Here is a 13490-nt window from a genome sequence, read left to right as displayed (position 1 = left end):
GCACAGCGCCGGTTTCGGGACGGGTGCAGGGCGGGCCCCCGCGCTCGGCCTGTGTCCCCGCTACCAGTAAAACTAAAAACTATGCCTACGGGTTAGTTACTGCGGTTCCCTCCCTCTGAAATAGGATACTAAAGAGGGAAGGCGAGAATTAGCTGCGGCGGCGGCATTGAAGCCGCCATGGGTGCTGTGGTTTGGTTCTCACCCAGAACCCACAGGTGGGGCTCTCAGCAGTCAAGAGTCGAGTTCTGGTCAACGGGACTTTCAGGAAATGACAGACTGGCAGCCTACATTGAAGAGAGATCATCGCTGTGTCCTCACCCCAGGCCGATAGCCTGTGGTCCTTCTACAGACTTCCACAAAACCTACGTCTTATCCAGACTAGAGCAGAAGTATCCTAACTCTGAGTATCTAGCTTTAAGTGATAAGGTTTTGGAAATGATTTTTTTCCAGGCATTAGTTTGGAAACCCATGTTTAGGTCCCTGAAAACAAGATGACAAGGGCCTAGTGGCTCACCCCTGTAATCCTAACAACTCAGGAGGCTGAGATCTGAGGATTGCAGTTGGAAGCCAGCCTGGGCAATAAAGTCTGTGAGACTTCCATAAACTACTCAGAAAAAGCCAGAAGTGGTGCAGCACTAACTAGCCTTGAGAACATAAAGAAGCCCAGGGACAGCACCCAGACCAGCAAAAAAGAAAAAAGCTAGAAGTAGCAAAATTAAACCACAAGTCATGTCTCACAAACTAATGCCTTGGCTTTTTTAACTTTTGCATTTAAAAAAATCTGTATGAAAAGAGTTCTTCCTACAGAAATACTGCCCCCAGGCAGTGCATTGCTATTTGATTGGTTCTTTTTCCTGAAGAATTGAGGTTTCCAGAGAAACAACAAAATAGAAAAAAGAGAAAGAGATTGGTGATTGGTGATAGCTGACACGTGGCATTGGGAAGTAGATGCTGAAGATGATTTCAGTGGTGTACAGAATTTTTTGTTGTTGGTCATGGGGCTTGAAGTCTGGGCCTGGGCACTGTCCCTCAGCTGTTCAGCTCAAAGCTGCACTCTACCACTTGAACCACACCACCACTTCCGGTTTTCTGGTGGGTAATTGGAGATAAGAGTCTCACGGACTTTTCTGCCTGGGTTGGCTTTGAACCATGATCCTCAGATCTCAGCCTCCTGAGTAGCCAGTATTACAGGCATATGCCACCGGCACCCAGCTGTGTATACAGAAAATTTTGTCTCATTTTGGTCAATGTTGAGGCATCCTCACGTTATTCTATTCAGCTGATTTTAAGTTATCAACTTATCAGACATTTTTTTTTCCTCATGGCCCCAGTGCACTGACAATATTAGAAAATTGTTGTAAAAGAGCTTAATCCATTTGCAAAATAAAGCCAGGGGCCTCAGTTTGTTAACACTCAAAAAGTTTTAAATACTCTAGGAAGAACATATAAAATATTAATTTTAGAACAAGTTGGTTTCCCTGTGGAGTTAATGAGAGTTATGTTAGGTGACCTCTGAATTTGACAGTATTCCTCTAAGCCAAGCACCCTAGCACACAGTCGGTGCTCAGTGTCCAAGTGAATTATATTTAAGCATTTCTATTAAAAAAAATAAGCATTAAAATTTACTTTGTGCTGGGGCTTTAATTCAGGATCTGGGCAATATGCATGAGGTTATTTTTGCTCAAAGCTACCATTCTACCCCTTGAGCCAGAGCTGTACTTTTGGCTTTTTGGGTGTAAATTGGAAATAAGAGTCTCCTGGACTTGCTTGCCCAGCCTGGCTTTGAACCGGATCCTCAGATCTCAGCCCTTCGGAGTAGCTAGGACTACAGGTATAAACCACTGGTGCCTGGAAAGGATTAAGAAAGTTTTTGGGGGTGTTAGGGCTTGAACTCTGGGCCTGGCCCTGTCCCTCAGTTCTTCAGCTCAAGGCCAGCACTCTACCACTTGAGCCACAGTATCACTTCTGGTTTTCTAGTGGTGAATTGGAGGTAAGAGTCTCATGGACTATCCTGCCCCAGCTGGCTTTGAACTGCAATCCTCAGATCTCAGCCTCCTGAGTAGGATTACAGGTGTGAGCCAGCGGTGCCTGGCTAGGATTAAAATTGAACATAGTAGTAAAAAGTCAGTAGAGTAGGGGGAAAACAATGGAGGGGGTAAACAATGCTCAATGGGAAGTGTACTCATTACCTTGCTCATGTGACTTTAACCCTCTGTATAGTATCTTTACAATAAAAAATTTTTTAAAAAGTCAGTGGATAAAGAAAAGTTTATACACCTAGTGGTGGTCTCTCTCCCTCTAATCCTTAGGGCTTGAACTCAGGCCCTAAGCTTCTTTTGCTCAAGGAGAGTACTACTTGAGCCACAGCACCACTTCTGGCTTTTTCTGTGTATGTGCTACTGAGGAATTGAACCTGGGGCTTCATGCATGCTAGGCAAGCATTCTACTGCTAAGCCACCTTCCCAGCCCTTGGAAATAATTTAAAATTATTTCACACCCCACTGGTGTTTGCTTCAATATTTCTAGTTAGGGTTTTTTTCCTCCAGTTTTAGACATGGACATCAACTCTTTATGTTGTAGAGGAAGATTAGTCTACTTAAACTACTTCCCTTCCTATGCCTCCCAGTTTCGCATTTTTTTTTTTTTTTTTGGTCTTTGTGTTTTTATAATTCGAAGAGTTTCCTTTTTTTATTTTTTTTTGGGTCCGGTAGTGGGGCCTGAACTCTGGGCCTGGGCGCTGTCCCTCAGCTCTTCAGCTCAAGGCTAGCGCTCTACCACTTGAGCCACAGTGCCACTTCCAGCTTTTTTCTTTTTGCTTATGTGGTGCTGAGGAATCGAACCCAGGGCCTCAGGCATGCAAGGCAAGCGCTCTACCACTGAGCCACCTTCCCAGCCCTCCTTTTTTTTTAAAAATTTTACTTTTGTACCTGTCCTCAGGCTTGAACTCAGGACCTGGGCACTCCTTGAACTTTTTTGCTCAAGACTAGGGCTCTGCCATTAGAGCCACATCTCCACTTTTGGCTTTTTTTCTTGTTGTTGTGGTTAAGTGGAGATGAGAGTTTCACAGACTTACCTGCCTGGGAAATTCTCAGAAGAGAATATCATTATTATTATTAAGCAAAATGTTTTCTGCTGTGTTTACTTTTTCTTCCTAATTTAGTCAGATGTACGACATCTAAACTAAATGTAGATTTTTCACATTCTTTTCCATGTTTTCCCTGTTACAAAAAAATGAGTTTCTCTTAAAAAAAATTAGACTTAATAAATGACTTAAAATGAGCTTTATTTAAAGGCAGAAATTGGGTTAATTTTGGGCTCTTCCAAGATCTAAAGTCTCCCATGGGAGCCGAAGAGATAGCTTAGAGGCATTTTAACAGTGACTGCAAGACCTCAAGGATTTTAAAACTCTAGCTTGGAAAGAGCTAGGATTGAGTCAGTAAAAAATGTTGCATTGTTTGCAAGACTACCACATAGCACACACAATATGGACATGTTTCCTGTTCTCTGCTGTATACTGTAAATTAAGAGTATGGAGAGATAACATTGATAAGAGCTTTTCCTGGATCACCAGGGTGGGGTAGAGAAGAAAGCCTGGGCTTGAATCCTTGTCCCCTTGAGTCTGCCCTTCAGGGTGAAGTAGAGGGTCCACGGTAAAGTTTCTAGAAGAATGAGGTACAAAAAGATGAGCAGTTTAGAAAGAAAACCCTTACCTCTCCATTTTAACTTTTTCAAGACCCTAATACCATCTTTGTCTCAACAGTGGCCAAGAGCTTTCCAAACACGGGTCCGAGGCTTTCACTTCACCGTTGGTGGGAGTAAGAGGGCATCTGCTAAAGTTTCGGATGGAGTAAGTTCATCACTCTTCGTTCCATTTTAAATACCTCTCATGACTTTAGAAAGGTAATAGTCTGTGCCAGTTTATTATAATGAGGTTCTGTGGCATTGATGGCAGGCTCAAATTATTTATAGTGTAAAGTACTCAGTTGTGAGGGAAGGTGTAATGATACATGCCTGTAATACAGGCTACTCAGGGTGTAGAGACAGAATCACAGTTTGAGAACAGCTTGGCCCACCCAGTTAGCATAAACCTCTGAAAACAAACTAAAGAGCAAAAAGATTAGAGCCATGGCTCAAGTGGTAGAGTGTTGAGGCTCTGAGTTCAACCTCCAGTATTACAAGGCAAAACAGCAGGAGGACCTGGAGGATGAAGGTTCACAGCCAGCCCAGGCAGGAATGTCCTGAAGACTCTCATGTCCAGCTAACCAGCAAAATGCCAGACTGGATATGTGGCTCAAGTGGTACAGTGCCAGTCATGAGCAAGCGTACCCGAGTGAGTGCTAGAACCTGAGTTCTCAATCAGGCCCTGGTACAGGCACACAGATAGTTTTTTGCTGTTAGCTGTGAATCTATGGACTAGATTCAAGTTTAAATCAAATGAAGTAATAGTGAGAAACAAATGAACTGTATTTGTTGTGATGGAGGTAGAATTCCTAGTCAAAATAAGATTTATGTAGCCATTAGAGTGTGGGTTGTGAATTTAGTGTGTCTGTTCTGTTTTCTACTTTAAAAAACAAAACTTTTTTTTTTCTTTTGTCGGTCATAGGGCCTGGGTGCTGTCCCTCAGCTCTTCAGTTCAAGGCTAGCACTCTACCACTTGAGCCACAGCGCCACTTCTGGTTTTCTGAGTGCTTTATTGAAGTTAAAAGTCTCTTGGCCTTTCTTGCCCAGGCTGGCTTTGAACCATGATCCTCAGATCTCAGCCTCCTGAGTAGCTAGGATGACAGGCATGAGCCACTGGTGCCCAGCAACACCAAATTTTATACTAGTTCTTGAGTTCTTATCGAACCCAAGTAGTTTCTGAACAATGCTTGGCTTCTCAGTTATAAATCAGACCCTCAAACATAGACATGAAATGAGGTAGTTGTCTATAATCAGGTATACTGGAATGTTTATCTAAATGAAAGCAACATCATGCTATTTTTATGAGGAACTTGTGGATCACAGGTAGAGAAGTGCTATCTATTATAAGGTTAGGCTTATGTAAACATGGATGTGGGTAGTGACATAGGAAGAGAAAAGGGGTGAAAATGATACTTGGAAAGACACCCCTATTTAGAGCAGTTATGCATTGTTTTGCTTCTACACTTCCCTGCTTTGGTAGCAGAGTAGACAGCTTGGGGTCTTAGTGGGTTTAAGCATTCTCAAAAATTGAGTATACAGAATCTCAGCTAATGGTAGGTTTCCTGATTGTGTGACAGAACCTCTCTGGTTCATACAGTCTGGTTGTCTCCCTGCCATATTTGACATCAAATCAGTGTGTTAAGTGCAGGATGGGTACATGCCCTCTGCATAGCAGCTGCTCTTTTACCAAGTTCAGATGTGTAGCTAGCAGTGGAATTTCCTTTTCCAGATCTCTACTCAGTACCCGGTAGTTGATCACGAGTTAACTATTGTCTTACCATTTACTGAGATCAGATGTGCAGCTAACAGTGGAATTTCCCTTTCCAGATCTCTACTCAGTACCCGGTAGTTAATCACGAGTTAATGTTGTCTTACCATTTACCGAGGTCAGATGTGCAGCTAACAGTGGAATTTCCTTTTCCAGATCTCCACTCAGTACCCGGTAGTAGATCACGAGTTTGACGCAGTGGTGGTCGGTGCTGGAGGGGCAGGCTTGCGAGCTGCTTTTGGCCTTTCAGAGGCAGGGTTTAATACTGCCTGCCTTACAAAGCTTTTTCCTACCCGGTCACACACTGTCGCAGCTCAGGTAAGAAAGCGCCCTCAGTCAATGTTTCTCCTGCTGAGGGGCCCTACAGTGAAGCTCACCCATTCTAACTTTGGGGTCACTGCTTGGAATCTCTTCTTAGGAGCCTTGGAGGTGCTGGAGCCTCCTTGTCACTCTCAAACGAATCTACTGTTGTACTGTCCCACTTCATTCTCTGCTTCATACTCCCATTATGATTTGGTTTCCTCCAGACTACTTACTTGCACAGGGTAGGCCTTTTTGTTTAGTGTTGTTTATTTTAAAAAAACAAAACTAAGTGAGATAATAGACTAAACAGGAAGAAAGAATTGTTTTTGTTTTGTTTTTGGTCCGGTCGTGGGGCCTGAACTCTGGGCCTGGGCACTGTCCCTCAGCTCTTCAGCTCAAGGCTAGTGCTCTACCACTTGAGCCACAGCGATACTTTCGGCTTTTTTCTTTTTGCTTATGTGATGCTGAGGAATTGAACCTAGGGCCTCAGGCATGCAAGGCAAGTGCTCTACCACTGAGCCACCTTCCCAGCCCGAAAGAATTGTTTTGATTCAAGGTTTCAGAGGTCTTAATCCTTTTAGTCTACAGTAGTTTAACCATGTGGCTTTGGACCTGAGGTAGTGCAGTACATCGTGGCAGTAACATTCGACCAAGGAGACCGTTTACTTCATGGTAACCAGGAAGCAAAGGAGCAGGGACTAAGGTACCAGAATCCCCTCAGGGCCATCCTTCCAATGTCCTGACTTCTACAGCTTTATACCATGACTCAGTAGTACCATAGGCTAGAGAGCAAACCTTTAATTTATGGACCTTTGGGAGACACTTTGGATCTGCCTTGTAGTACCTGGTACAGAATGGGTGGCAATGAGTTCTGATGATAGTATTGGTATTAGGATAAAAATTCAAACAGACCAATCCCTGGTCTTCAACACTGTTCATTTAGAAGCAAAAAGTAATGTGAGAAAAAGTATAATGATTTTGAATATTGTTCTTTGAGTCTAGGGTCACTATAGGTATCACCAAGCTTTTATATGTAGCAACATTATGTTTTACTGCTTTTCCTACTATGTGGGGTGTTTTTTCTCATAAAGGTCAAGATGGCTTCTGAACACAGAAGGGATGGGAGAAGGGAAAGAAAAGAACTGGGCAATTCTATTGTCACAGGTTTTTAGCTTTATCCTAATGACCCAATAAGAAGATAGTGTAAGAGGGAATACTAAGGAACAGCAACTAAGAAAGGAAGAAATTCAGCTTGGGTCTACCCGACTCAAAGTTATAATTTAACAACAGTTGGTGAAGAGAAAAGGAAGTTAGAAGATAGATGTAAGAAATGCCCAAGGTGGAGTACTGTATTAAAGGTTTATTTAACTCATAGTCTGGGTGTCTAGACTGGGCAGCCTAAGCATATGACCTCTGTTGAGGGCTCCGTAGGATGTGTCACACATGGCGGATGGCATCATGGTGAGAGCGTGGGAGAAGAAAAGGTCACATAGCCAGAAAAGGAGCCAGGCACCAGATGGAGCCATTTGTGGTCTTTTACAGCAACATTTTCCCAGGAGCTAACCAGAGTCCTAGTAGAAATAAAGTCTTGACAAGGTATGCCCCAAAGACCTAACATCCTTTGAATGTGTCACACTAGGAACCCTGCCTCTTAACACACAAACCTAGGAAGTCATACTCAAATCATATCCAGGTGCTTTTTTAAACAAAGATTAAATCGCAAAGAGTAAAGAAGTTGGAATTTAAGTTACGGAAGAAGAGGATGAGAATTAAATTTGTCTCTGTATCTGCTATATTCTTTGACTATGAGGGTAACAATGGAATCATATCTTCATACAGCTGAAGGAGGTGAGGATTGGGGGATTTGACCCTGTGCTAGGATGCGAAGTGTTTCTTGTTTTTAATATATGCCCACAAGTGCCATCAAGAACATTTTGCCATAAAGTTGCCCAATTGATGTGTTGAGTACTATTACGTGCCTAGCTAGGTAAGTAATGGGGAAGTTATGTGCATTCTTTCCCCAGTCCTCCGTTTGCCTTAGAAATTAGTGTCACCTCTATCACAGAGACTCCATCATCCAGCTACTCTGGAAAAGAGTCATGACTCAAGTGCTGTGCTATCCTACTGCTCCATAGCCTTCAAGGAAAGTTACTGCACATAGGGAGTTGTCTCTGATCAGGTCCCAGGGAGCAGAGACGTCAAAAGGGATGATAAGGGATCCCTTTTCAGTTGTGTAAGCAGTGCATGGTGTTTCCAGGGAGGGATCAATGCTGCTCTGGGGAACATGGAAGAAGACAACTGGAGATGGCATTTCTACGACACTGTGAAGGGCTCCGATTGGCTGGGGGACCAGGACGCCATCCACTACATGACAGAGCAGGCCCCTGCCTCTGTGGTTGAGGTAACAGGAAGCTGTTGGGTCCTTTTGTGCATAGTCTGCTTCTAATAACACAAGAAGCACTGGGAAAAATTGGAGGGTTGAGGATGTGGCTCAGTGGTAGAGGAGTTGCCTAGAATGCACGGGATCCTGATCCCTGGTAAAGGATTGAGGCGGTGTGGTCAGCCAAAAGAATGGCAATGAGCCAAACTGACCACAATTCTTTTCCTACAGCTGTTCAGTTCATTTAGCCTGTAAACTAAATGGTGGATGTTTTTCATAGAATGTATTAGCATGGGGTTTGCAGATTGAGATTTTGCCACAAATACTTTCACTTATGGTAATAATACTTTCTGTTTTTGTGTATTGTACAGCTTGAAAATTATGGGATGCCATTTAGCAGAACCGAAGAGGGGAAGATTTATCAGCGTGCATTTGGTGGACAAAGCCTCAAGTTTGGGAAAGGTGGACAGGCCCACCGGTGCTGCTGTGTGGCTGATCGCACAGGCCACTCGCTCTTGCACACCTTATACGGAAGGGTGAGGCTTCCTGGGGGGCTTGCAGGAGGTAGAACATGTCAGTTGAGCAAGAATGGTCCTGAATAGGAAGGAGTCATCTGTGAGTTGCTTACAAAGCAATCAAATAGCTTTGCAAGACATGTATATTAGTTTTAATAAGAAAATATTTAACAGATACTATGATGGTTGTCGTTACGGCTATATGTTATTTCTATCTTACAAAGTTGAATTGGTAGTTACTGTATACCAGCTTGAATTTATAGCCTGTCACACACCATTTATAAGAATAAAGCAAGTCATTTTGCCAGGCATCAGTGGGTCATTCCTATAATCCTAGCTACTCAGCAGGCTGAGATATGAGGATCAAGGTTCAAATCAGATGGAGCGAGAAAGTCTGTGAGACTGTTATCTCCAGTTAACCACCAAAAAGCTGGAAATGGCACTGTGGCTCAAAATGGTAGAATATGAGCCTTGAGCACGAAGCTTCAGGGACAGTGCCCATACCCTGAGTTCAAGCCCCTGGAGCAGCACAAAAACAAGAGTAGAGCAAAAATTTAAAGGCTCTTTTACCATCTTTGAGTTACTGAATTGATTGATTTTATTACAACTTTAAAACTGGATTTAAAGCCAGGCACTGATGGCTTATGCCTGTAATCTTGGCTACTAGGAAGTTGAGATCTGAGCATTGAGGTTTGAAGCCAGCCCAGGCAGGAAGGTCTGTGAGACGTTTACCTTCAGTTAACCACCAAAACCGGAAGTGAAGCTGTAACTCAAAGTGGTAGAGCACTAAAGCTCAAGGATAGCACCTAAGCCCCAAGTTCAAGCCCTATGACCAACCAAAAAACACCAAACAAACATAAAAACCACAACTGGACTAAGACTTGAGGGATAATAGTCACTGGATAAACAAGATCCGCTTCAAAGCGGCAGATACCTGTGACCCTGAACTCCGAACTTTCTTCAAGTGGGCAAAAGCAGGTGAAGAATTAGCACATGTTGGAACATCGGTGGCTTTTCTATGACTTAAGTGCATTTATAGGTGTGCAATAGAGTCTGCCTGTCCTACAGCTGTCCCTGGGGGCTGGCCTGGGCTCCTGAGAGCCACTTGAATTTTCTGTGGGGTCTCTCAGAACTAGCCCAGGTGGTGCTGGATCTCTGTGGGCATAGAAATGTGCTGATCTGCACTGTCTAGTTGGTCAGACACATGTGGTCACTGCAGATGTTCTGGGTTATTAGGGACCTGGATGAAATGGCCACATGTGGATAGCACCCCTGGTCTGAGTCATGGTTCCATGGGCCCTCGTCCTCCCTCTGATGCCACATTCAAGGGCATCCAGTGCTACACACCGCCACCAAGATCCTGGAGTACCTCTTAAGCCAGTGCTAAGGTTAAGAGGTACATTGCCAGCTGGGCACCAGTGGCTCATGCCTGTCATCTTACGAGGCTGAGATCTGAGGATCACGGTTCAAAGCCAGCCTGGGCAGGAATGTCCGTGAGACTATCACTAATTAACCACCAGAAAACTGGAAGTGGCGAGGTGGCTCAAGTAGTAGAGTGCTTGCCTTGAGATGAAGAGCTGAGGGACAGCCGAGTTCAAGCCCTACCACTGGGTGGAGGGGTTGGGGGAGGTACACTACCAAAATATGAGTGAGTCAGATTTTGTTGCCTTTTTCCTCAGGGTGTGTTGGTGTGTGTTACATTGTTTGCATGATATATGTTTGTTGCTGAATGTGGATTGCTTTTTTGTGCTCTTGCATTGTTATTTGACACTGATGCTGATGTGAGTTGTAGCTTGTGATTCCATTTCAAACCCCAATATTATTTCATTTGTCATCATTTATTAACAGAACTGAACTAAAGTTGTGTAAGCTTCTCAAATGGTTTAGTCATTCATATATTAAATCTTTATTGGCTTAACAATTACCATAAGCGCAGCTTAAAATAGGTGATCCCTTTCTTGTAGTCTCTGCGATATGACACCAGCTATTTTGTGGAGTATTTTGCCTTGGATCTCCTGATGGAAAACGGGGAGTGCCGTGGTGTGATCGCACTGTGTATAGAGGATGGGTCCATACATCGTATAAGAGCAAAGAACACTGTTATTGCTACTGGGTAGGAAAAGCTAACTTTTATTGTAGTTTAAAGCATGCTCATTGCCGTGTATTAGTATTATTCATAGTACTGTTCATAATTACCATGACAAGGAATTTTGTTAGTGAGACTTCACATCCCTGTGATCAAGGGAACAGAGATTTGCTTTAGCTTATGGTTTCAGAAGGGTCAGTCTATGATTACTTGGCCTCATGTTCTTGGGGTGAGAGCAAGGGGTAGAGGTAGCTCTTTATCTCCTGTTGACAGAAAATAGAATAAAAGAGAGGAGCCTTGGACAAGATACAGCCACTACAGACTTGCTTCCAGTGACCTTCCTCCAACTAGGCCCTCCTAAAATTTCCAGAACCTCCCCAAATAGTGCTATCAGTTTGGAAAAAAATATTCAGTACATGAGCCTGTCAGAGATACTTCTTTTTTTTTTTCTTTGTCTTTCTTTTTTTTTTTGTCAGTTGTGGGGCTTGAACTCTGGGTCTGGGTGCTGCTCCTCAGCTCTTCAGCTCAAGGCTAGTGCTCTACCACTTGAGCCACAGTGCCACTTGTGGTTTTCTAGTAGTTTGTTGGCAATAAGAGTCATATAGACTTTCCTGCCTGGGCTGGCTTTGAACCTTGATCCTCAGATCTCAGCCTCGTTAGTAGCTAGGATTACAGGCGTGAGCCACTAGCACCCGGCTCAGAGATACTTCATTGTGGACAAACCTATGTCTGTGTTGATAGGTAAAGAAAATGCAGCACAATTAAGCTGTGCAATATTATTTAGCCATAATTTTTATTTTTTAAATTGTTATTATAAAGGTTATATACGAGTTACAGCTACCTAAGTCATGTAATGAGTACATTTATTTTTGGACAGTGTCACTCTCTCCCAGATTTTCCCTCCTGTCGCCACCCACAAATTGTAAAGTTCATTTTCAACATAGTGACAACATGCATATACCTGAAGGACATTATCCTAAATGAAATAGGCATAGAAAGACCAATACTGTATGACTTCACTTAGCGAGTAGACTAAAATACTCAAACTAAGAAACCAGCTAGTAAAAGGATGATTAGGAGCCAGGCACTGGTGGCTCACACCTGTAATCCTAGCCTGTAATCTCAGGAGGCTGAGATCTGAGGATTGAGGTTCAAAGCCCATGAGACTCTTATCTCCAATAAACCATTAGAAAACTGGAAGTGGCGTTGTAGCTCAAGTGGTAGAATGTTCACCTTGAGTTGAAGAGCGCAGGGACAGCACCCAAGCCCAGAGTTCAAGCCCCACGGCCAACCAAAAAAAAAAAAAAAAAGATGATTAGGAAGAGGTTGGTTACAAGTACAACTTAGAGTCATAAATTCTGAGAGCTAATTATCAATATACTTACTATAATAGTAATGCTATAAACATTTGCTGAGAGTACAGGTTAAGTCTCTACATGACAAAAAAAAAGAATATCTGAGCCGGGCACCAGTGGCTCACGCCTGTAATCCTAGCTGCTCAGGAGGCTGAGATCTGAGGATCGCCATTCAAAGCCAGCCTGGACAGGAAAGTCTGTGAGACTCTTATCTCCAGTAGACCACCAGAAAACTGGAAGTGCCGCTGTGGCTTAAGTAGTAGAACACTTGCCTTGAGCTGAAGATCTCAGGGACAGTACCCAGGCCCAGAGTTCAAGTCCCACAACCAAAAAAAAAAATAATTATCTGATATGATAGATGTGTTAATTAACTTAATTATAGTAATTAGTTCGTCGGATAATGTTGTGCACCTGGCATGTGTATAATTTTTAGTTATATTCAGTAAAAAGTGGAGGAGTAATCCATAAACATGAAAGAAATTCACTATAAAAGTAATACCTGATTATCAGGGAAACCAAGTATCACAGAGCATTGAAAAACAAGCGTCCTGTTTCTGCTCGCTTTTGCTCATCCTAGGGTAGCAGTATTACAGACAGTGCATCCCGGTGTTGACTGTGGTATGTCTATGATGTAGGTGGACATGCAAACGTGGCCTGGAAGACGGTGCCTTTAAGGCTGTGTGTTCTGTGGTTCTGTGGGCCGGGAGGTCCTAAAATGGTTACTCTGTGCTCATTGTGTTCTGTTGTCTCCAGAGGTTACGGGAGGACCTACTTCAGTTGCACGTCTGCCCACACTAGCACCGGAGATGGCACAGCCATGATTACCAGGGCTGGCTTGCCTTGCCAGGACTTGGAGTTCATTCAGTTCCACCCCACAGGTAGGACAGTGTGCCTGTCTGGCTCACAGAAGAGTATTACAAGCACATGGTACCTGTTTAGTGCTCCTTAGTTTCCAGCACTAACACTTTTAATTATGGAGTTTTTATTCCTTGTGTCCCCTAGGTTTTCCCTTGGCTCCCGGAAGGTAGTTCTGGGCAGATTTGATTTCCCGGGAGAGGGTCAGGACCCCATGGTAAGAGGCTGAGTTGCCAGATGGCACTCCGCCTGATTGTAGGGTTAAAGGTTGGGCATTTAGAGTGAGAAAGGAGGAAGGAGCTGTAGCTCATGTAGCATGTTTGCCTTGACAAAAGAGCTCAGGGACAGCGCCCAGACCCGAGTTCAAGCCTCCCAAACAACAACAAAAAGTAAAGATACCATAATGGCTAGGATGAGAAAGGAGTTAGTTGTGGGATAGGTGAGGTTGTCAAACAGTGGGGACAGAAATGCAAGATCAAATGCTTTACAAAAAAGAATGAGGGGCTGGAAAGGTGGCTCAGTGGTAGAGCGCTTGCCTTGCATGCAT

At 43.6% G+C, this 13490-nt stretch overlaps 1 protein-coding gene across 1 annotated transcript in view; it reads left to right on the top strand.

Moving 5' to 3' along the window:
* The window catches only part of Sdha (succinate dehydrogenase complex flavoprotein subunit A), a 34920-nt gene that overhangs the window by 922 nt on the left and 20508 nt on the right, over window positions 1–13490 (top strand). Inside the window, exons 2-7 of the mRNA XM_042695167.1 lie at window positions 3761–3847; window positions 5606–5767; window positions 8010–8153; window positions 8504–8668; window positions 10612–10760; window positions 12842–12966. Of these exons, the coding sequence (XP_042551101.1) occupies window positions 3761–3847; window positions 5606–5767; window positions 8010–8153; window positions 8504–8668; window positions 10612–10760; window positions 12842–12966 (832 nt within the window). The remainder of the gene's footprint in view (window positions 1–3760; window positions 3848–5605; window positions 5768–8009; window positions 8154–8503; window positions 8669–10611; window positions 10761–12841; window positions 12967–13490) is intronic.

The sequence above is a fragment of the Dipodomys spectabilis genome, unplaced genomic scaffold (assembly GCF_019054845.1).
Source record: "Dipodomys spectabilis isolate Male_0828 unplaced genomic scaffold, ASM1905484v1 ptg000179l, whole genome shotgun sequence".
Classification (NCBI taxonomy): Eukaryota; Metazoa; Chordata; class Mammalia; order Rodentia; family Heteromyidae; genus Dipodomys; species Dipodomys spectabilis.
The sequence above is the reverse complement of the archived record's forward strand: the minus strand, read 5'-3'. Positions and strand labels throughout refer to the sequence as shown.